Source organism: Gorilla gorilla, chromosome 7, assembly GCF_029281585.2.
Source record: "Gorilla gorilla gorilla isolate KB3781 chromosome 7, NHGRI_mGorGor1-v2.1_pri, whole genome shotgun sequence".
NCBI lineage: Eukaryota > Metazoa > Chordata > Mammalia > Primates > Hominidae > Gorilla > Gorilla gorilla.
In genome coordinates this window covers 98765964-98789627 of record NC_073231.2, presented here as the reverse complement: position 1 = coordinate 98789627, position 23664 = coordinate 98765964, and the positions used below count along the sequence as shown (strand labels likewise).

General features: G+C 32.9%; 1 protein-coding gene across 8 annotated transcripts in view; it reads left to right on the top strand.

Annotated features, from left to right (window-relative positions):
* The window catches only part of TRIQK (triple QxxK/R motif containing), an 83121-nt gene that overhangs the window by 37456 nt on the left and 22001 nt on the right, over positions 1 to 23664 (top strand). For 4 of the 8 annotated variants that reach the window (XM_004047284.5, XM_004047282.5, XM_055349377.2 and 1 more), the window contains one exon: positions 11901 to 11982. In XM_004047284.5, the coding sequence (XP_004047332.1) occupies positions 11922 to 11982 (61 nt within the window). In that variant the 5' untranslated portion in view covers positions 11901 to 11921. Of the gene's footprint in view, positions 1 to 7254; positions 7413 to 11900; positions 11983 to 23664 lie in introns of all 8 variants that reach the window. The other 4 variants (XM_019032855.4, XM_019032857.4, XM_055349376.2 and 1 more) reach the window with 3 other exon arrangements.

Sequence of the window (23664 nt, the reverse complement as noted above, 5' to 3'; positions counted from 1 at the left end):
TAATCACATGGGAAATTTAAAAACAAAACAAAATTGGAGATCCATATACTTTAGCCCCTAAGATTCTGATTGAGTAGGACTGTGATGGGGCCCAGGAATATGCATTTTCATGAGTATCCCAGACAACTCTAATGGTGATTATGGACCGTACTTTGACAAATACTGATCTGGACCCTCCAGTTGCTCCCAATGAATAGGTGGTACTAACTAGACTCTTGAGATCTGAGGCTTTCTTCTGTGGTGCTGAATTCTAGCCAGCTGACCTTTCCTGGAGGGATGGGGACTCCTCTATTTACCAAGGCTACAGCTGACTCCTGGAGAGGCCTGAGTACTCATTGCAGTTTTGAGATAAAGGTAGTTCAAGATACTACACATTCCTGTTAACTTTTCTCACTGCCCTACCTGACCCATTTGGTTATAGGTCCTCCACTAAACACTTATGCCCATATTATTCTGCATTATCTTTGGTTTTTCATGGACTAATCTCCTGCTGTTTCCTTCCCTCTCTATTTTTTTATATCCCCCTTGAACCCAGTTAATCCCAAATGCTTTATTAATTTTTCCTCTTGACGTTAATTGGAACTTGATTCTTCTTACAAGCACCACTTTCCTGAAGCCATCTTAAATGGAAACTATTCTTCCATTGTTCACATACCTGTGGATCAAGAGGTTGATTTTTATCATTTTATTTTTTTATTGCCACTTCCAGAACATTTCCATTTCCTGCACATAAAAGCAAACAAGACAAATCAAACAAGAAGCCCAGCTCCTTAGTGATTCGTTCCATTTGACTGTAGTGTCCTCTACCTCTCTCTTTTGCTGTTTATCTATGGACATCCAGGTCCCTTCTCAGTCTTTCTAACTGAGTCTTTCTTTGTGTCCTCACCCAAATCCTGCTACTATCCTGGGTACCCTCATTATTCACATGTATGACATTTGCATTATCCTGATCTTTCAGTTCCTTAACGTATCTGCCATAATGTTTTCCTACCACTTCAGTCCTTCTGGACCAAAACTTACTCCATCTCAATAATAATATTAATCGCCTTACACTCACACTGACTAGTGACCTTTAATAACCTTTCTTCTCTAGTAAAATAACTTTCACTCCTAGTATTTGGTTTTTGGTTATTTTTTTACTCCCAAATTTTGTTATTTGGTTTTTTTACTTTCAAATTTGGTTATTTAACTTTATTAAGTCCAAAGATTGTTCCACTTTCTGCTTAACTCTAAACCACTACTGTCTTCACTTCCTTTTCTATCTTTAGATGCCGTAGAACATCAAGTCACCCACTTTTTATAGTATCCTAAAGTTTTCTGTCATGCCTATCTGGGAAAGCTTAAATTCTACTTACTCTAGTAGACTACCCTTCCCTATGTCAGCACGAAGTAGCTAAGCACTCAGAAAGAAAAATATTATTTGCAATCAGATAGTCCAGTGCTATAATAGATTCATTTTTTTGTAATAGGTTACAATTTTTTTTGGTCTGTTAGTGTTGCCCATAAATCCTGTTTTCATTTTTTATTTTTATATTTTTTAGAGATAAGGCCTCAACTCTGTTGCCCAAGCTGGAGTGCAGTGGCATGATCAGAGCTCACTGCAGTCTTAAACTCCTGGGCTCAAGAGATCTTCCCACTTCAGCTTCCAGAGTAGCTGGTATTACAGGCACAAGTGACTGCACCCAGTTAATCCTGTTTTCTTTAGACAACTCTTTCCATTCCTCCACAGCATTAATTCCAGCTCTGCACTTGCAAACCTCCAAACTTCCCACCTTTCCTTTCTCTCATAAGGAGATAATCTTGCCTTTTACTTCATAGTGAAAACAGAGCTACTGCATAGATATCCCTCTACTTTTGGTTACCAGACCTCAAGTCTTATGTGTAATTTTGCCTGTTATTTTCTCTTTTTCTTGTTAAAGTGACTGATGGACGTAGTGTGCTATGATTATTACTTGAAATGAATACTGGATTCTATGCTTTCATACTTTTTTTTTTTCTGTATTTTCACCCTCTCACTTTCTGGTTTTTCCTCCCAATTATTATTTAGACCAACTCAAATTTTCATCTTTAATCAGAAACAAGCCCTAAAGAGTAAAAACAAAGTATAACAAAAAAAATCTCTTCCTCAACCTCAGTTCCTTTCTACTTACTATGCTATCTGTCTCCTTCCTTGTATTTATTTTATAATGGATTGGTCTGTAATTTTCATTTCTGCTTTCTCACCTCTCACTTATTCTTTAGCCCATAGGAAGGATTTTTTTCAAGTATTTTCAAGGGAGTAGAGGTCACCATTGTCAAGTGATGCTACAAGAACAAATAACACTGATGAATGACCATTTAAGTACAGAGACATCATTGTTTCTTTTTCTCTGCATAATATTGTTGAGATTTATCTCTACTGCCTATGTTCAGTATTTTTTTTTTTTTTTGCTAGGTAGTATTACACTGTATGAATAAACCACAGTTTATCAACTCTTCTGTTGATCAATATTGGGGCTGCTTCCAATTTTTTTTTTTTTGGGGACGTAGTCTCGCTCTGTTCCCCAGGCTGGAGTGCAGTGGCGCGATCTTGGCTCACTGCAAGCTCTGCCTCCCGGGTTCACGCCATTCTCCTGCCTCAGCCTCCCTAGTAGCTGGGACCACAGGCGCCCGCCACCATGCCCCCAATTTTCAACTATTATGAACAAAGCGGCCATGACCATTTTTGTAGAAAGTATTTTTGTAACCATATACATTTATCTCTCTTACATAAATATCTGGGAATAGAAGTGCAAAAATTGCTGGTAGTTAACTTTGTAGGAACAGTCAATTTTATAAAGAAGTTGTACCAGAAATTTCAGTTGCTCCACATTCTCTTCAATATTTTGTATATGAAATATTTTTTATTTGAACCATTGTAGTAGATACGTAGTAGAATCTCAGTTCTAATTTTAATTTGCACTTTGCTGATTACTACTGGTGTTAAGAACTTTTTCATGTGCTTGTCATTTATATATCTTATTTGCTGAAGTTTCTAGTTCCTGTTCAAGTTTTTGACCCCTTTTTAAATTATTAGGTTGTATATCTTATATTATTAAATAGTTTTTTAATGCATTCTGGATGCAAATTATTTTGTCAGATACATATGTTATGAATACTATCTATCTGTAATAACCTATTTTATTATTGGTGTCTTGATAAGCAAATATTAATTTTGACGTAATCCAGTTCATCCTTTTTTTCTCTTTTATGATATATCCTACTATGTTTTCTTCAATAAATATTTGCCTCTACAAAGTCATGAATATAATATTTTCCCTAGTAACTTTGTTGTCTTAGCTACTTCATTCAGTTGTATGATCTATCTTCAATTAATTTTTGTGTATGATATGAGATAGGGGTTAAATATTTTTGGTTGTTTGTTTTGTTTTTCATGAGGAAATATATTTGTTCTAGCACTATTTCATAATACTGTATTTTAGTTCCGTAGTTTGGCTGGAAGGTGAGTCCCAACGACTAAGATTTCTTTTCTGGAACATGACTTTTTAGGTTTACACAGATAAGTGTCCTGTACTTACTTTTCGTATAAATTTTCATATCAATGTTGGCAAGTGATCAGGATTTTAGAAATCATCTTTTCGCATATTTTAGTTTTTAGATACTTTTTCTGAAGCTATAAAGGACATTAGTTTGTCAAAGTGTAGGTGAACTGGGCACTTTGATCTCTGAAAACTTTAGAATAACAACTGTTTAGCTCTCCAGTTTTATACAGTACGAATTTGTTCCTCAGTGTAATAACTTGTCTCAATGACAATATGATGATACTATTAATATGAGTAATACATATAATTAATTGAAATAATTAATATGACTTATAATATTGAAATAATAAATATTACTTATAATACTGCATTTTAATATTATAATTGTGTATACCTTGTCCACTTCACACTTGATAGTCTTTCTTTTTTTTTTTTTTTTGAGACGGAGTCTGGCTCTGTCGCCCAGGCTGGAGTGCAGTGGCGCAATCTCAGCTCACTGCAAGCTCCGCCTCCCGGGTTCACGCCATTCTCCTGCCTCAGCCTCCCGAGTAGCTGGGACTACAGGCGCCCGCCACTACGCCCGGTTAATTTTTTTTTGTATTTTTAGTAGAGACGGGGTTTCACCATGTTAGCCAGGATGGTCTCGATCTCCTGACCTCGTGATCCGCCCGCCTCGGCCTCCCAAAGTGCTGGGATTACAGGCGTGAGCCACCGCGCCCGGCCTGATAGTCTTTCAAAAGACCTTTTTTTTTTTTTCATTTCCTTAAGTGTGGAGAACTATCTCTGAAGATCTGAATCATGAATGATGCCTCTTAGGCAAGATCTGAATGATTACTCAGAGATGACTCTTGTGTGCAATATTACAATATATAGGTTTCACAAGTGGGGATGTATTGAAAAGACATTTAAAGCAAATTGAAGAACATAGTAAATTCCTGGAAACACGAATGAGCTTGTCAAAGTCAAGGAAGTAAAAGCTGAATTTCCTAGTGCACTGGAACATGAGAAAGGAACACATGACAAATTCAGATCATTAAGGGTTCTTAATATTAAGGATTTTTGCTTTATCTAGGAAATGTGTCATCATTTCAATGACTTAAATATGTTAAGTGAATGAACAACTTTAAATTTGTAATACTCTGGAAATGGTTAATGTGCGATAAGATCAGGGACAAATATCTTCTGTTTATTATATCCTCAGCATCTAGCATGAGGTTGTATTTTCATGATCGGTTCTCAACTTTGATCCAGCCATAACCAAATACCTTTTCTGCCTAACTATAGCTTCATGTTTAACGAAGAGTTTTCTTAGTAAGTGTATTTCTTTTAGCCTTAAAAACTAAGATAATTATTTTTTCTGTGGACATGGGTTGAACTTTTTTTAATAACCTGTGTTTTGATATGTATTTAAATGTCACAGTCTGGATTTAATGCTTTTTCTGGAAGCAGCGACATATGTGAAGGCTTCAGATTTCTTATTTCTTTACTTGTTCTTTCTGGATTTCATAAAAAAGGTATAAATGAGCAATAAAATAACTTGGTCGGAAGGTGATTGAATATAATACTACCTTTGTTTTTAAAGGTCACGTATTATGCTTTAAAATACAGTTCGCAAAATTGCTCTGGAAAATTCAGGTTAAGAAAGCATACTAAAAACAAAAATGCTATGTTTAATCTTAAAAATCCTAATGAGTGTAAAGTTTAATTAGATAAAAGTTAACTGAATTATTTTAATATCCAATTTAGGTATTAAATAAAATCAGCATTTTTCTTCTTTAAATATGTGTTATCAAGTTTCAAGAATGTTGGAAACTTCTGTGATGATTTAATCTGAAATCATTCCTACAGCAAAATTCATAAATAATAAATATTATCTTATTAATCCATATTTCAGTTTAGCTAGGTCTCAGAGCAAGTTAGTTCCTCAGGGATCGCAGTGTTCTTTACAAAAGAAGGTGATGAGACATAATCTCCAAGGAATTAAATTGTGAAAACAATCTTGGTATTGTACATGCTAATATAAGTCTGTTATTCCCTTTCCGCATCTATCACAACACATTTTAAATTGTGGCTGATCTTTTATGCAAGTAGCTGTCTTATTAGAAATTGCGGCTGTATGTGCTAATGTCTCCCTGGATTTCTTGGGAGTTTGCTATCTAACCATCAAAGCAATAGAAATGAATGATGATTACTGCAAGGCTTTGAAGAACAAAGAAAAGTCAGAACATTTTAAAGGTTCTACATGTCTGAGTCATTGACAGTTTGCACCATACAGATGAATAGATATCTCTTTAGGTCATTTAAAATAGCCTCAATGTGTTTATTAGTAAGGCAAAATGCTTTCTATTTTTTTGTGTGTTTCTTGCAGCTAATAAAATGTAAGTAATTTATGTAAGAATGTGTTCTATAAGCATTTTTTGTTTTATCATTTGGTAAAACGTTATTTTACTTACTGTATAGAATATAATAATTTCAAAGACAATGAGAAAGTTTAAATTTTGAAATTTTGATTAAATATTACCAAACCACTAAAAATAACTGGAAGAAAAATTTTAAACCAGTTTTTCTCTAATGTATCTTGGTTGAAATTCTTTTATAGCTTTTATATTCAGTGATTATTATACATATAAAATGTCTGTTCATAGAGCATAGGCCCCTCTGAAAATTTAGATTCTTTAGATTTTTCCGTGGCATAATTTTTAATGTAAAGTATATTAACATATAAGTAAAATTCAGCTACTTTGGTGAAAATATATTTTTGGTAAACCTCTTACTTTTTTATTTTCTGTAGGTAGTGAATGAATAAAGTATTGACCTCTGAAGTGTTATCTCTGCTGGGATGTTGCCTTAAATGACTAGAAAGGAATTGGGGAAAGCATAATGAGTAACCATTTTGGCAGATAGCCTCAGTGATTTGCTTTAAGAAAAAATTAAGCATAGTCTGTAAAGGCAAAGAACAAAACTAAATTGAAAAGGGAATAATATCTTGAGTGTTTATTCATTTAATCCAACTTCTCTCCTAAAATGGAGTGGTATCTTCCCTAGCCACACACAATTAAGATTAAAATAACTTGATTCCTATTTACAATTAATAAATGCAAAATACTATGCAAATAGGATTGCTATATGAATAAATTATAATGTATCTATTGACAATTTTTATGGTGCTTGTCTTGACAGAATTATTTTTAATGTTTTGAATTATAAGAAGTAATACTATAGAATTAGGTGCTGTTTTGATTTTATTGCTAGAATTTTAAAATGTTTTCTTAGATGTAATAACTACATGGTTTATTAGAGATGAAAATTTAACTTATTTGACTTTGTCATAATTTGAATATTCCTAGATATTGCAATAATACCATAAATATGAAGATTATTATGATTAGAAAAATAGGTTTTTAGCTGAACTTATAACTTTATTACATATGGATAAAAATTATTAAGTTGGAGATGGCTTTCACTGTATTGGGTGGGATCACTGTTAACTATCTGTGTGACAATATATATAGATAAACAATACAATTTTGTCTGGACAGATTTCAAATGCATTTAGTGTTTTAGAACCTTAATAAAGCTCTTTAGAAAAATTACAGTTTGATAATTGCATCAGTTTATATGGAAACATCTATACTTGTTTGTTTTAGTTTCAGTGATGACAACTATTGTAACAAATACATGCAAAAAATGTATAGTACTGCAAATGCTGCAAATTTATTTTTTCGTACCACAGCAATATGAAACAGAAAAACAAGTTGGTTGGATAGCTGTCCTCCATGCAGTCATTCATGATCCAGGCTGTCATCATCTTCATCACTCATGTTCAGAGTTACCCTGGAGGTCATCTCCATTTCATCCAGATAAATGAGTATGCAAGGAACGTTTTTATAGGTCAGTTCTAGAAGTAGGAAACATTAATTTACTCACATTCTGTTGGTTGAAAATAAGTGATGTGTCCACAACTAACATCAAAGGAGGCCGGGAAATTAGTCAAGTGTACCCAGAGGAAAAAAAAAGGACAACATGTATTTTAGTGAGTAGCCAACAGTTTTTTTAATAATTTATCTTTCTGGCATGGAAATAACTATGCACATTATTTTTTTCTGTCTCCCCAATAGAGAGAACCTAAACATCTAGAATTTATTGCTTCTAGCTCCAAGCCAAGGATCTCAAGCTAACACACAGTCCTCTCTCAATTTGCCTGTGACATTTTCTGCTCCTCCCCAGCATCACAAAACCCCTAAGAAATAATGATTAAGCAGTGGATAACTGCTTTATACCTTCAATAATCATTCCCATTTATAAAGGGAAGAATGGAAAACAGCCACAGGAGTCATTGGTCCATTGTGATGATAAAACCTCTGCTCACGAGACCACTGAGAAGATCCACTGTACTGAAATAGAAGTTTCAGTTTATGGTCTTTTTGTCCATTCTTCATGGCTCTCCCCTCTGGATGGTTATTCCTTTCTAGTCATGTGTGAAGTGGATGTTATAAACTCTATAGAGTTTGCCTTCCTTGGGTACTGCTGTATACTGGTTTAAATGTAGAGGCCCAAAAGTTGGCTTTCATTCAAAGACTTTTTTAGATTATGTTTCTGGTTTCTTAGTAAATATAGTTCCCTCACATTTTAGTAACCTTCTTACCATTTCTACTCAGTTGCATGTGCCAATAAACACAGTACAATTTCTTTCCTAGACCTAAATCTCATGTCCACTTTCTTTCTGTGTTTTAGAACTCCTTGACTTCTCTTTTTCTACCCAATAGTGTTTCCTTTGAAGTAATCTGAAATAATAGGCTCAGGTGAGACAGTGAAAACCCCTAATCTGCTCTTTGTCTCTCTCTCTCTCTTTTTTTTTCTTTTTTTTTAAGCTGATAAGTTTTAATGGGTCTTTGTTCTTCAAAGCCTGTTTTCATTTTTTTCCTGTTGGTTCTCAGAAGAAGTTGGCTTTTCCAACATTTTTAGCCCCAAATTACTGGACTTTCTATTCTCTATATTTTTGCTTGTGACATGACCAGTTCTTGTCTGACTTCATCTTCATCTTGTAATGCCTTACTAGAAGGAATGAGGAACAACTTGCAGACACCAGTTTGAAGAATACTTATGACTGTAACATTGTATTCTATGAATAATGACATATTGTAATTGAGGCTAGGAAATAGAGTCTGTGCTAGGAAGAAAAGGAGAATATGAATGTGGTAATCAGGTTGTACTCTCTGCTGCAATATTTAAATTCAATAAAAATCATAAAACTTATAGAGCAGAAATAAATTTTAATTGTGACAAAAAATACAAAAAAATCAACAAAACGAAAAGTTGTTTTTTGAAAAGATAAGTAGAATTAACAAACCTTTGCTTGCCCAAGGAAAAAAAGGAGAAAACTCAAATAAAATGGGAAACAAAAAAGAAACATTACAACTGATACCACAGAAATGCAAAAGATCATTAGCGACTACTAAGAACAACTATATACCAACAAATTGCAAAATCTAGAAGAAAAGAATACATTCCTGGGCATGTAAAACCTATCGAGATTAAACATGACAAGACAGAATAGTTGAACAGACCAAAAATGAATCATGAGTTTGAAGCAGTAATAAAAAATCTTCCATCAAAGAAAAGCCCAGGACCTGATAGATTCATTGCTGACTTCTACCAAACAGTTAAAGAAGAACTAATCCTGTTTCTACTAAAACTATTCCAAAACATTGAAGAGGAGGGAATACTGCCAAACTCATTTTACAAGGCTGGCATTACTCTGATACCAAAACTAGACAAGAACACAATAAAAAAAAGGAATACTACAAGGTAATATCGCTGACGAACATAGATATAAAAATCTCAACAAAACACTACAAACCAAATTCAGCAACACGTTCAAAAGATAATGCATCATGATCAAGTTGGATCACCCCAGTGATGCAGGGATGGTTCAACATACACATATCAATAAACATGATGTATCACAACAGCAGAATCAAGAATAAACACCATACGATTATTTCAGTAGATGCTGAAAAAGCATTCAACAAAATTTAACATTCCTTCATGATAAAATTAATCTTATTAAAATTTCTCTACTACCCAAAGTGATCTACTGATTTAATGCAATCTCTATCAAAATACCAATGACATTCTCCACAAAAATCCTAAAGAACAATCCTAAAATTCACATGGAACCCCAGAAGATCCCCAATAGCTGAAGCAGTTCTGAGCAAAAAGAAAAAAGCCAGAGAATCACACTGTCTGATTTCAAATTATACTACAAATTTATAGTAACGAAACAATTGGGTACTGGCATAAAAATAGACACATAGATCAATAGAATAGAACAGGGAACCCAGAACTAAATCCACACACTTAGAGTCTACTCATTTTTTTATAAAAGTACCATGAAGTTACAATGTGGGAAACGATTGTCTCTTTAATAAATGGTCCTGGGAAAACTGGTTTCTATATGCAGAAGAATGAAAGTAGATTCTCTATCTTTCATCATATACAAAAATCAACTCAAAATGGATTAAAGACTTACATGTAAGACATAAAACTATGAAATGACTGGAAAAAAACATTGGGAAAACACTACAGGACATTGGTCTGGCAAAAATTGTGGGGGGGTAAGATCTCAAAAGCCCAGGCAACAAAATCAAAAATAGACACATAGGATTACATCAAGCTAGAAAGCTCCTTCACAACAAAGAAAACAATCAACAAAGTGAAGAGACAACTTACAAAATATGAGAAAGTATTTGCAAGATATTCATCCAACAAAGGATTAATACCCAGAATATATAAGGAGCTCAAACAACTCAATAGCAAAACACAATTCAATTAAAAATGGGCAAAAGATCTGAATAGACATTTCTCAAAAGAAGATACAAATGGCCAACAGGTATTTGAAAAACATTCTCAACATCACTAATCATTAGGGAAATCCAAATTGAAAGTACAGTGAGATATCATCTCATCCTAGTTACAGTGGCTGCTATCAGAAAGACAAAAAATAACAAGTGTTGGTGGGGATGTGGAGAAAAAAGGGAATGGTCATACACTGTGGGTGAAAATGTAAATTGGTACACCATTATGGAAAACAATATGGAGGTTCCTCAATAAACTAAAAATAGAACTACCATATGATCCAGATATCCTACTCTTGGGTATATATCCAAAAGAAAGGAAATCAGTATACGGAAGACATATCTGAACTCTCACGTTTATTGCAGCATTATTCACAATAACCAAGATATGGAATCAACCTTAGCATCCATCAGTAGATGAATGGATAGCAAAAATGTTGTCTCTATACACAGTGGAATATTATTCAGCCTTAAAAATGAAACACTGCCATTTGCAGCAACATGGATGGAACTGAAGGTCATTATGTTAAGAGAAATAAGCCAGGCACAGAAAGACAAATATTGCTTGTTCTCACTCATTTGTGAGAGCTGAAAAAGTGGATCTCATGGAGGTAGAGAGTAGAATAATGGCTACCAGAGCCAGGGATGGGAAGTGGGCAGAGGGTAGAGAAGTTGGTTAAGGGATACAAAAATACAGTTAGATTAGAAGGAATAATTTCTAGTATTCAATAGTACAGTAGGAAAATTATGATTAACAATAATTTATTATATATTTCTAAATACTTAGAAGTTTTGTTTTGCTCCCAACACAAAGAACATGTAAATAAGGTGATGGATATCCCAATTATTCTGAACTGGTCATTACTCATTGTATACAGGCATCAAAATATTACATATATCCACCCAAAGTAGGTACAACTATTGTATATCAATAAAAATAGGTAGATTAAATCGAACAGTGCATATAATGTAATAAGCATGAAAATATTAATAAATGGTAGTAGTTTTTATTGTTTACATTAAGAGGGGCAGAACTAGAACTGAAATTCATCTGCTTTGTATGTATATGTTATGCTTTTTAAAATAAAATACAAAATACTTGAGATTCAAACTTTAGCCTTACTTTTAATGTAACATAGTAAGTATATATCCAAACTATATATACTTGGAAATAAGCATGTTGCCAAAAGCATGCCAAAAGCCCCAACCTATCTAAGTAAATACTACATGATTTTCATATTTACAGATAATGTTATTTAACAATATGGTTTAATGGAACACTGATAGTACTTGATAAGATGAATGTTATCAAAAACAAATGATTGAGAAATTTAATTACCAGCAATTGTATCATTGATAATTTATTTAAAAGAATTTTGTTTTCTTTATGAATATTTAATGGAAATAAGTCAAAGTATTTGTACCCATTGCTTTAAAAATGAATTTTATAGAATAAACTATTTCTGGATTTTATAGACACTCCTTTTTAAAAAAATTTTCATTATAATTGTTTTCTTTTCAGCAGGCATTTTGGAGATCAAAGATGGGTAGAAAAGATGCTGCTACTATAAAACTTCCTGTTGATCAGTACAGAAAACAAATTGGTAAGCAATGAATTATCTTTGATACACTCCTATTAATTAAGATAAAAACACAATTATGCATATTAAGAAAATAAATTTTCTCTAATACATATGATACACAGAAATATGTGAGTGAAAAAGGACTTTACAGAGTTTTATGGAGGCAAAATTAAATGCAGTCCTGCTTACCAGTAAAGATATGAACTTCATGTACTTATGATTTTTCAGTGCTCTTATAATTTTAATTAATTTAGTAAAACAAAAAATAAATATTATTCTTTAGGCTGAATGATTTTATATAATCAGCATTTTTGATTTTATAATCCATTAAATCATTCCTTTGTATACATAACTTTTAATTCTGTTGACTCTTATTGGCAATAATTTGATAACTTCAAAATTCTCCTGTAAAATATGCTAAATAAAGTAGAACAAATGTTCTTTTATATGGAAACCTGAGTTCAGAAAAAAAGAAAGAGAATTCTCCAGGGGTCATATGTGAAAGAAGGATTAAGGAAGACTGGAAATAAGGATTTGTAGATGGAATTGAGATTCCCAAATATACTTGGACCCTCAAGGAGATACTACCCTAGTAGAACGGTGGACTAGAAAAGCTCACTCAGCACAGGAAGATAACAGGAAGCTTATCTATTTTAAATTAGGCTCTAGGTGCAGGATTTTCTTTTCAAGGATACATGGAGTATTTCTAAAAAATTACCTACCTACATACTAAGTCACAAAGAAAGTATCCCAAGTTATAAACAATCAATATCCTATAACTGCATTTTTTAATCAAATGTAGTAAATTAGAAATTAGTTAGAAGCAAAAAGGTAACTTCCCCTTCTTCACCCAACCCTCTCCTTTAGTGCACTTTTTTTCCATCTGTACCATTGCTTTGGAAATACAAAATAAATTAATAAAAATAACACTTCTAAATAACTAAAGGATAAACAAAGAAGTTACATTAGAAGTCAGAAAATAAATATAAATAATTGATACCAAAATATAGTATATATCTATTTCATAAATAAGACACAAAAAGTACACTCTATAAAGCAAAATATATTTCTGAAAAACAAAAGACATGCAAACAAAGTAAAAAATATTTGGAATACATATAGCCAATTAAGAATTTTTATAGTACAGGCCGGGCGTGGTAACTTACGCCAGTAATCCCAGCACTTTGGGAGGCCGAGGCAGGTGGATCACAAGGTCAGGAGATCGAGACCATCCTGGCTAACATGGTGAAACCCTGTCTCTACTAAAAACACACACACACACACACACACAAATTAGCCGGGCGTCGTGATGGGCGCCTGTAGTCCCAGCTACCTGGGAGGCTGAGCTAGGAGAATGGCGTGAACCCGGGAACCCGGGAGGCAGAGCTTGCAGTGAGCAGAGATCATGTTACTGCACTACAGCCTGGGTGACAGAGTGGGACTCCATCTCAAAAAAAAAAAAAAAGAATTTTTATAGTACATATTTAAGGTGTACAACATCACGTTTTGCTATACACACACAGAGTAAATGATTACTACAGTCAAACCAATTAAAATATGCATCATCTCACATAGTACCTTTTCTGTGTGTGGTAAGAGTCCTAAAATCTACTCTCAGCAAATATCCAGTGTACAATACAATATTATTAACTGTAGTTCTCATGTGGTATATTAGATCTATAGTTTATTCATCCTACATAATTGCAACTTTATACCCTTGACCTACATCTCTGCATTTCCCCTTCCCTCCACCTCTGCTAACACCATTCCACTCTCTTTTTCTACATATTTGACATCCGTTTTTTTTTTTTTTTTTTTTTTTTTTTTTTTTTTTTTTGAGACGGAGTCTGGCTCTGTCGCCCAGGCTGGAGTGCAGTGGCGCAATCTCAGCTCACTGCAAGCTCCACCTCCCAGGTTCACGCCATTCTCCTGCCTCAGCCTCCCGAGTAGCTGGGACTACAGGCGCCCGCCACCACGCCCGGCTAATTTTTTGTATTTTTTAGTAGAGACGGGGTTTCACCATGTTAGCCAGGATGGTCTCGATCTCCTGACCTCGTGATCCGCCCGCCTCGGCCTCCCAAAGTGCTGGGATTACAGGCGTGAGCCACCGCGCCCGGCCGACATCCGTTTTTTAAGATTGAAAAGATAAGAGAGATCATGCAGTATTTTTCTGTCTTTGTCTGGCCTACTTCACTTAGCATAATGTCCTCCAATTTCATCCATGTTTTCCCAAATGGCAGGACCTTCTTTTTAAAGGGTGAAATATATTTTTATATACGTACAAAATAATTTCTTGATCCCGTCATCTGTCTGTGGACACTTAGGTTGTTTCCATATCTTGGCTATTGTGAATAATGCTGCAGTGAACACGGTATCTCTAAAATGTGGAGATTTTATTTTCTTTGGGTATATACCTAGGAGAGAGATTGCTGGGTCATATAGTAGTTATATTTCTAATTTTTAGAGGAATCTCCATACTATTTTTTTCCATTTCTACTAAGAATATGCAAGGATTCTGTCTTTTCTATATCCTCACTAACATTTATTACGTTTTTTTAACATAGTCATCATAACAGGTGTGAGACATTATCTTATTGTGGTTGGATTAGCACTTCTCTGATAATTAGGGAGGTTGAGGACTTTTCCATGTACCTGTTTGTCATTTTCTCCATTTTCTTTGGAGAAATGTCTATTCAGATCTTTTGACCACTTTCTAGTCAGGTATGTTCAATCAAGTTGTATTTTTTACTATTGTAAAATATAAGTTCCTTATATAATTTGTCTTAACTGTTTCTCAAATACATGGTGTACAAATATTTTCTCCCATTTTGTAGATTACCTTTTTATTTTGTTCATTGCTCCTTATGCCATGCAGAAGATTTTTAGTTTAATTTAGTCTCCCTTGTTTGTTTTTGCTTCAGTTGCCTGTTCTTTAGTGTTACATCCAAGAAATCATAGCCAAGACCAATGTCAAGAAATAAAAATGAATTAAAGGCAAATATAAGACATAAAACTACTAGAAAAAAGGGGGATATTCATTCTATACCTAAAAGGCAAATATAAGACATAAAACTACCAGAAAAAAAGAAGGGGGACATTCATTCTATACCTAATTTATTGAGAATTTTTATCATGAAATGGTGCTGAATTTTATTTTTTGTTATACCTTAAGTTCTAGGATGCATGTGCAGAATGTGCAGGTTTGTTACACAGGTATACATGTGCCATGGTGGTTTGCTGCACCCATCAACCCGTCATCTATATTAGGTATTTCTCCTAATGCTATCCTTTCCCTTACACCCCACCGCCTGACAGGCCCTGTTGTGTGATGTTCCCTTCCCTGTGCCCATATGTTCTCAATGTTCAACCCCCACTTATGCATGAGAACATGCGGTGTTTGGTTTTCTGTTCCTGTGTTAGTTTGCTGAGAAAGATGGTTTCCAGCTTCATCCATGTCCCTGCAAAGGACATGAACTCATTCTTTTTTATGGCTGCATAGTATTCCATGGTGTATATGTGCCACATTTTCATTATCCAGTCTATCATTGATGGGCATTGGGATTGGTTCCAAGTCTTTGCTATTTTGAATAGTGCTTCAGTAAACATAAGTGTGGATGTGTGTTTATAGTAGAATGATTTATAATCCTTTGGGTATATACCCAGTAATGGAATTGCTTGGTCAAATGGTATTTTTGGTTCTAGATCCTTGAGGAATCACCACAATGTCTTCTACAATGGTTGAACTAATTGGCACTCCCACCAACAGTGTAAAAGCGTTCCTATTTCTCCACATCCTCTCCAGCATGTGTTGTTTCCTGACTTTTTAATGATTGTCATTCTAACTGGCATGAGATGGTGTCTCACTGTGGTTTTGATTTGCATTTCTCTAATGACCAGTGAGGCTGAGCTTTTTTTCATATGTTTGTTGGCCACATAAATGTCTTCTTTTGAGAAGTGTCTGTTCATATCCTTTGCCCACTTTTTGATGGGTTTTTTTTCTTGTAAATTTGTTTAAGTTCCTGGTGAACTTTGTGTTAAATGCTTCTTCTGCATTTGTTGAGATCATCATGTGATTTTTATTCTTCATTTTGTTAATGTACTTTATCATATGAATTGATTTTCATATGTTGAACCATCCTTATAGCCCAGGGATAAATCCCACTTGGTCATTGTATATGATCTGTTTTATGTGCTGTTGAATTTTGTTTGCTAATATTTTCTTGAGGATTTTTGTTTTATGTTCATAAGAGAATAGTGGTCAGTAGTTTTCTTTTGTTGTGGTGTCTTTGGCTTTCAAATCAAGGTAATGCTGGCTAGCTTTATAAAATGACTTTGAAGGTGTTCCCTCTTTTTCCATATTTTGGGAGACTTTAAGAAGGATTTTTTTTAATGTTTCATAGAATTGAAGTCATCTAGTACTGGGCTTTTCTTTATTGGGAAGTTTCTGACTATTGATTCAGTCTCATTTGTTACTAGTTTTCAGGCTTTCTATTTCTTCTTGATTCATTCTTGCTTGGTTGCATATTTTTAGGAACTTACCATTTCTTCTAGTTTATTCAATTTGTTGGTGTATAATTGTTTATAAATGCCCCTTATGATCTTTTTCATTTCTGTGGCATCAGTTGTAATGTCTGCCATTTCGTGTGTGATGAGTTTTATTGATTTTTTCCACATTGTTTTTCTATTCTCTATTTCATTTATTTCTGCCAGAATCTTTACTATTTTGCTTTTTCCTGGCAACTTTGTGCTTAGGGTTGTTCTTTTTCTAATTTTTTGAGGTATAAAGTTAGGTTATTTGAGATATTTCTTTTTAAATCTAGTTGTTTATTGTTAATAAACTTTTTTCTCAGTACTACCTTTGCTGTATCCCATTAATTTTGTTATATTGTGTTTTCATTTTCATTCCTTTCAAAACGTTTTCTTATTTTCCATTTGATTTCTTTTACTGAATGATTGTTCATGGGTTCCTTGTTTACTTTTCATGTATTCGTGAATTTCCCATTTTCCTTTTGTTATTGATTTCTAGTTTTATTCTATTGTGCTCATAAAAGATACTTGGAATGATTTCAGTCTTCTTAAATCTGTTAAAACTTACTTTGTGACCTAGCATGTGATTTATCCTGGAGAATGTTAGTGTACACTTGAGAAGAATATGTATGCTGTTACTTTTGTTTGGAATGTTCTGTATACATTTGTTAAGTCCATTTGTTCTGTAGTATTGTTTAAATCTGTGTTTTTTCTTGAGTTTTTTGTCTCAATAATCTATCCATTTTTGACTACTATTATGGTATTGCTTTCTATTTCTTCAGTTCCATGGCTGTTTTATGTATTTAGATTATTTGATGTGGGGTGCGTATATATATATATGTCTACACACACATATACATATATATGTACACTCATATATACATATATACGTGTGTATGTAGATATGTATATATACATATACAAGTATGTACATATATACACACATATATGTATATATGTATATTTATTTATGTACACATATGCATATATGTGTATTTTTAAATTTATAATCATTATATCTTCCTGTTAAGTTAATTCATTTATCATTACATAATGACCTTCTTCATCTCTTGTAACAGTTTTTGGTTTAAATTCTACTTAGTCAGATATAAATACAGCTACTCCTGCTCTTTTTGGGTTACTATTTGCATGGAATATCTTTTTCCATCTCTTTACTTTCGGCCTGTGTGTGTCATTAAATCTAAAGCTAGTCTTTTATAGACAGCATATAACTGAACCTTTTTTTATCCATTGAGACACTCTATATATTTTGATTGGTGAGTTTAATATATTTGCACTTAGAGTAATTTTTGATAGTAAGGGCTTTTTATTGTCATTTTTTGTTAATTGTTTCCTGTCTGTTTTGTATTTCTTTTGTTCCTCTCTTCTTCGCTTGGTATCATCTTTGCAATTTGATAATTTTTGTTGTGATATACTTTGATTCTTTCTATTTATCTCTTCTGAATCTAATATTAGTTTTTTTATCTTTTCTGTATCTATTATTGTTTTTTTTCTTTGTGGTTATCATGAGGCTTCCATAAAATGTAACAGTCTATTCTAAGCTAATAATAGCTTAACTTTAATAACATTCAAAAGCTCCACTCTTACTTTTTCTCAAATTGATTTTTAGCCTTGTTTCTTGTACCGACAGTGTTTTGTGTATGATATCAGTTTTTGATATTAGTATTTCCTGTCTGAATTAGTATGCAGTCAATTTTGTTAACATTCCCTGTGCTTGAAAGGAATAGGTATTCTCTAATATTAGGATTCAGTACCACTTATATTAATTATAGTTTTCAACTCTATTATGTACTTTTTATATATTTTAGCTGTCATTTAGTGAAAAATGAGAATTAAAATACCCCAAGACTATAGTTTTCAATTCTTGTAATGCTATCAGTTTTTGCTTTATATATTTGAAGCTATGTTTTCGTTGCTTAGCATTTGTAAATTGGTGTATATTTATGATAATTTCCCCTTTTCTATTATATAATGACCTTTTTATTTATAAAGTACTTAAGAAGTGTCTGTTTAGACTTCTTTTTGTTTTATATTAATATTGGTAAAATACTTTTTGTTATTTTGTTAAGTATTCTGGTATTTTTCTTATCCCTTTATTTTAATCTATAAATTAATGATATAATTGATTTTTTAATATAGCTGGAGAATCTTTGTTTTCAAGCAAGCAAATTTAATTCTGTATAATTTACTATGAATTAAAAATCTTGATATATTTTCACATTTTTAGTTATATTTTTCATTTGTAGTGATTTTTCCTTTGCTAATCTCCGCTCTAACCTTTTTTCTTGAAACTTTTTGACTATGTTTCCTTTTTCATTCTTCAAATTTTCAACATTTTCCATTCCTTTTTTTTCTTTTCTTTTCTTTCCTTGTTTTGAGAAAGGGAGAGGAGATTCTCAAGTTTTCATAGTTGACTTAATAAAGTATATTAATATCCTTATTTAACCAAGACAATAAGGATTTTTAAACTTCTAAATGTGATTACTTTCTCCTATCTTTCACATATTTTTTTAATTGTACTTACTAGAATTTAAATATTCTTGAAGACAGAAGCTCTATCTAATTTTTTTGGCATCTCTAATGATATTCACAGAAGGTACTTAATAAATATTTAAATAATCAATAAAACAACTGTCCTAATTCTTAGGTGATTACAATTTTATATACCCTTTGTTTAACCTAACCTGTTTACATTAATTTGAGTATTTTATCATTTTTCTTGAAATAGTAAGCAGTATGTTTAACTAAATTGAATACTTACTGAAATATGTTGTTGTTTAATTTTTCTTAATTTTGCGTTTTAGGTTCCCTGTTATTCTTTTTGTTGTTTGTCTTTCTTTTACTTCTCTACATCCCCATGGGTACCTTGGATACAACCACTTCTTAAATGTTTGTGGACTTTTTTGAGTACTAATTGCAAACTCAAGGTTGATATTATTTATAACATCTTCTATTTAAATATAATTCCCCTCCATGTATAAATTTTTACTTGGTTAGCATTTTTAATATGAATTTTCTTGGAAATTAATTTATATTTTATGAGCAACTTGGTTTATCTTTAGCAGCTCTAAGCTTAGTGCTTGTTTCTTAGTACTTAATGTGGTGTTAAATGATGATGTGTTTTCTGTAATGGTAATGCATGACAAGCTGTTATGTCCAAGCATTGAAAAATTATCATTGGTTTGAATTGTTTCTATAAGAAAATTAAAATGAAAAATTTGCCCGAGATGTTTATTTTCAATGATGAATTTACCAGCCTGCTCTCTATATTCTGGATATCTCCAAATAATTTTGAGAAAAGTTTTACTTTTTGCGTAGTTTACCTTTGTAGATAATACTTGGTTTTTGTCTTTAAGGAAATTGTTATCCTTTGCACGATTTATTAAATGTAAAGGTACGTTATGCTGATGGTAATCTACTGGATTATTTCTGGCTTTGTATTTATTTTCATTTTATCAATTTGATTGGTTAATGTTTTACCTAGTTATTTTCCTGTGAGCATTTGTAATTTTATTCATCTTGAAGGTGTTAAAATGCAGGCCATTTGTTTACTGACATAGTTACTAGAGTTTTTTTTAACAAGATTCCATACGAAAGACTATTGACCCCTAGTTTTGTAATGAGTCTTCTTTAGATATTTGTAGTTTGCAATATAATAACTAAAAATTGTGTTCATATGGCAGTTGCAGATTTACTTTATATGACAAATTGTGTTACTTTTATATGTAACTTAGGTAATACAAGAAAAGTAAGATTCCAAGTAGTATATTGCTTTTTGACGAAGGGAGGAGGGATTGGAAGCATTTGATGAGATTTATTCTAAAAATGTTGAAGGAAATATAAAAGTATTGTTGATTACCAAATATTATTTGCCAGTATTTTTGGCATGCTGTAAATAACGCATCTTCCAATAATTCATTTGAGTAATTAAATTTAGATTGCAAATTTTTCTTTTCAAATATTTTGACTCTTATCTCTCCGCTTTTCTATTGTATCTTAATTGGTGTGGTCTATATAAATGGACAATAAATTATATATCTTTGTTATAGAGATCAGACAGTGAATAGAACTTGGTATTCATCCCAGACAGAATTATGATTGAATGTATTTGCAAGATTAAAGCACTGAATTTACTTTTTTCTAATTAAAGGCAATTAAAGATTTCTAGACACAAATAAAAGACAATGAATTGAGGAATAAGTGCAGGAGCAAGTCCATTTGCAGGTGAAAAGATGTGCCTTTGAAGCAGAACCAGCTGTATTTTCATTGAAAGAATAACAGTTTAGGAAGCTTTTCTGCATGTGCTTGCTTGATAGCATAATGTACTCATAAGCAGCTTATGCAGTATTCAGAAAATAACAGTGCATTAATTTTTAAAGCAGCAAAGGCAGAGGAAGAGCAGTACTGCCACATGATGATAATGAGTGTGGCTAGTGTAAAGTCGACTGTTGAGAAAAAAAGAAACAGTGAGCTTCTAGAAAATGAACATTTATAAAACAATAACCAGATATTCACGTGATAATGAGCTTGAGCAGCAATATCAACAAAGGGCAAAGATGTAGTCTTGTTTCTGGGCAAGGGTAAGGAATTGAACAACAAAAAGCCAAAAGCAGTAAAGTAATCTATTTTTTTTTTAATTTAAACTAAGGAAGCTCCCATGAAAAAGTCATGTCACAGTTAAAATGATTGCTTTAAATATGAAATAATTTCTGGCATAGATAACTTTTTAGAACATATAAGTGACTGTATCCATCCCTAAAATAGTGTAATATGAGGAATGGTAAATGATGACAATAAGGTATTTAAATAGTTATTATTTTTATTAAATATGTTTTTATATCTCTCAATATTAGTATTTGTTTTAGTAGCTATCTTTGTATGTACATAAATGTGTGTTTTTTTATAGGGACAGCACTAATGCCAGAGTTAAACATGTTTTATTCATACTGAATATATAAGCAAAGGAACTTTTAACACAGATAATATCTACTAATTAGAAATTATAACTTAAAATGGCTTTTAAAGTATTTTGTTTAAAAAGCTGACACTACAGATTGTCTGTATTGTATATGCAAGTAAAAATTATGAATTTGTGTGCTACCATCTTTGCTATCAAAAACTCCAGAAATAATTTGAAAATTCTTTTATATTAATGTTTACTTTTTAATAACGACTTTGCTTTTAGTTAATACTCATAATCCCTGTTTAAGACTTGAAGCTGGAAATTCTGTTGATTATGTACCTTGAGTTTTCAAGTATATATTTTTAATCCATATTTAACAGGAGGACACAGAGAATAACTAGTTTGGTTTGTTAAATTTGCTTGAATTGGTAGCTATACACACACTGTTAAGTGAATCTTAGTCTTATGTAATTGGAAGAAACCATTCACAAAGGTAATCTTTTAGGGCATGAGAACGATGTTTAAAATGATCCCAGGCAGAAGTATCCATTCCACTTTGGTCTTAGTTTTATAGGATGTGAGCCACAGATGGAAATAGCCATGATTCCAGAGAAAAACAAGAAATAGAAATGATGGTAGAAAGAGAAAGTCCTTCAGTGTCAAAACTTCAACTTCTGTCAATCCCTACAAAAATTTTTCCTTTTCTCTTATCTTTTGGAATCAATGAATCAATCTCAATCTCTTTCTCTCCCATTTTCATGTTATTTCAAGATGGATTTCTGTCACTGATAATGAGAATAATTCTGAAAATGATCTAAGGATATCTCCAGCATCGTCCACAGCTACCCAAACATATATCCCAATCAAGCTTGAGCTGCTGTTCACTAAGTCCAGTATTTTTTTTTTTTTCTTTTTGAGACGGAGTCTCGCTTTGTCTCCCAGGCTGGAGTGTAGTGGCGCGATCTCAGCTCACTGCAAACTCCGCCTCCCAGGTTCACGCCATTCTCCTGCCTCAGTCTCCCGAGCAGCTGGGACCACAGGCGCCTGCCACCACGCCCGGCTAAATTTTTTTTTTTTTTTTTTTTTTTTTTTTTGGTAGAGACGCGATTTCACCGTGTTAGCAGTCTTCCTTTTATTCTATTGTGATTTGGCCTAAAGGAAGAGGAAGAAATGTTTTTAAAATTTTGATAATGGTGACTTTATAGGGAAATTGTTTGTATGGGGAAGATGAGTGTTACATTCTAGGAGCAAGCAAAGAAATATAGGTTCAGGCTATCATTCTCAGTTCTCTAGTTGGTCATAGTAGTTGTAACTTATGACTTCCCTTCTTAATTCAAGAACCTTAGTTTACTGAGGGTCTTTGCCTTTAAAAATTTAAAAATTGTATTAAATTTTATGATTGGTCAAAATAGTACTTGAGTTGTCCCAGGAATTTCCTTACCTCTTCCCATACTCCTTTAGGCATGCGCTATGTATTAACAAACCATTTCAACGGACCTTGAAAACCAGCATAAATTACCTCAGCCAACACTGTGATTGACCATTTTACTAGTTTGCCTATAGGTATGTAGAATTCAAACTGCCTAGGTGGCTGGCTCAGCTTTCAATTCAGGAGAACTAGTATCGTATCTTTTCTTTAGGTTACCTCTGTTTCCAGGTAAACTGAACAAAATATACTACTCAAATTTTGGCCACTGGGACAATTTCCCTTTTTCATTGCCCTTTGGGTTCATCTTCAATGATAGCTATAATACCATAGCAGTCTATTTCTAGCTGGTGTGAGAATATGATAAAGATCTATGTACAAATGTTTTTAATGCTAAAATACCTAATCTTATAGTTTATTGAACTAGATAACCTCCAGTTCATGACTGGAAGCTCAGGCCAGATGATCTCTGAGTCTCATGACAAGGTAGTCAGTTCTCTATCCATTTGGTAGCAATCCAGTTGTTTCTTAGCAGATGCTACTCGCTGAAGGGGGTATGGCACTGTTCCAAAACCCTAGAGACTGACACTTTTCTTTTATTCATACCTGCTGAAGGGTTGCTTCTATGTCTCAGTTAGCTAACAGTACTTCAGATTCCATTGAATCTACCATGTCATAGACTCCAAGAGATAGAGTATCTGTCACAGCAATCTACTGGAGAACCTTTTATTGTCCCATGCTCTACTCAACTCTAGGAACTTTTCAGGTCCCCTACATAGATAAAATAAGTACTATAGGTTTAAAAAACAAGAACAGGAACAACCAT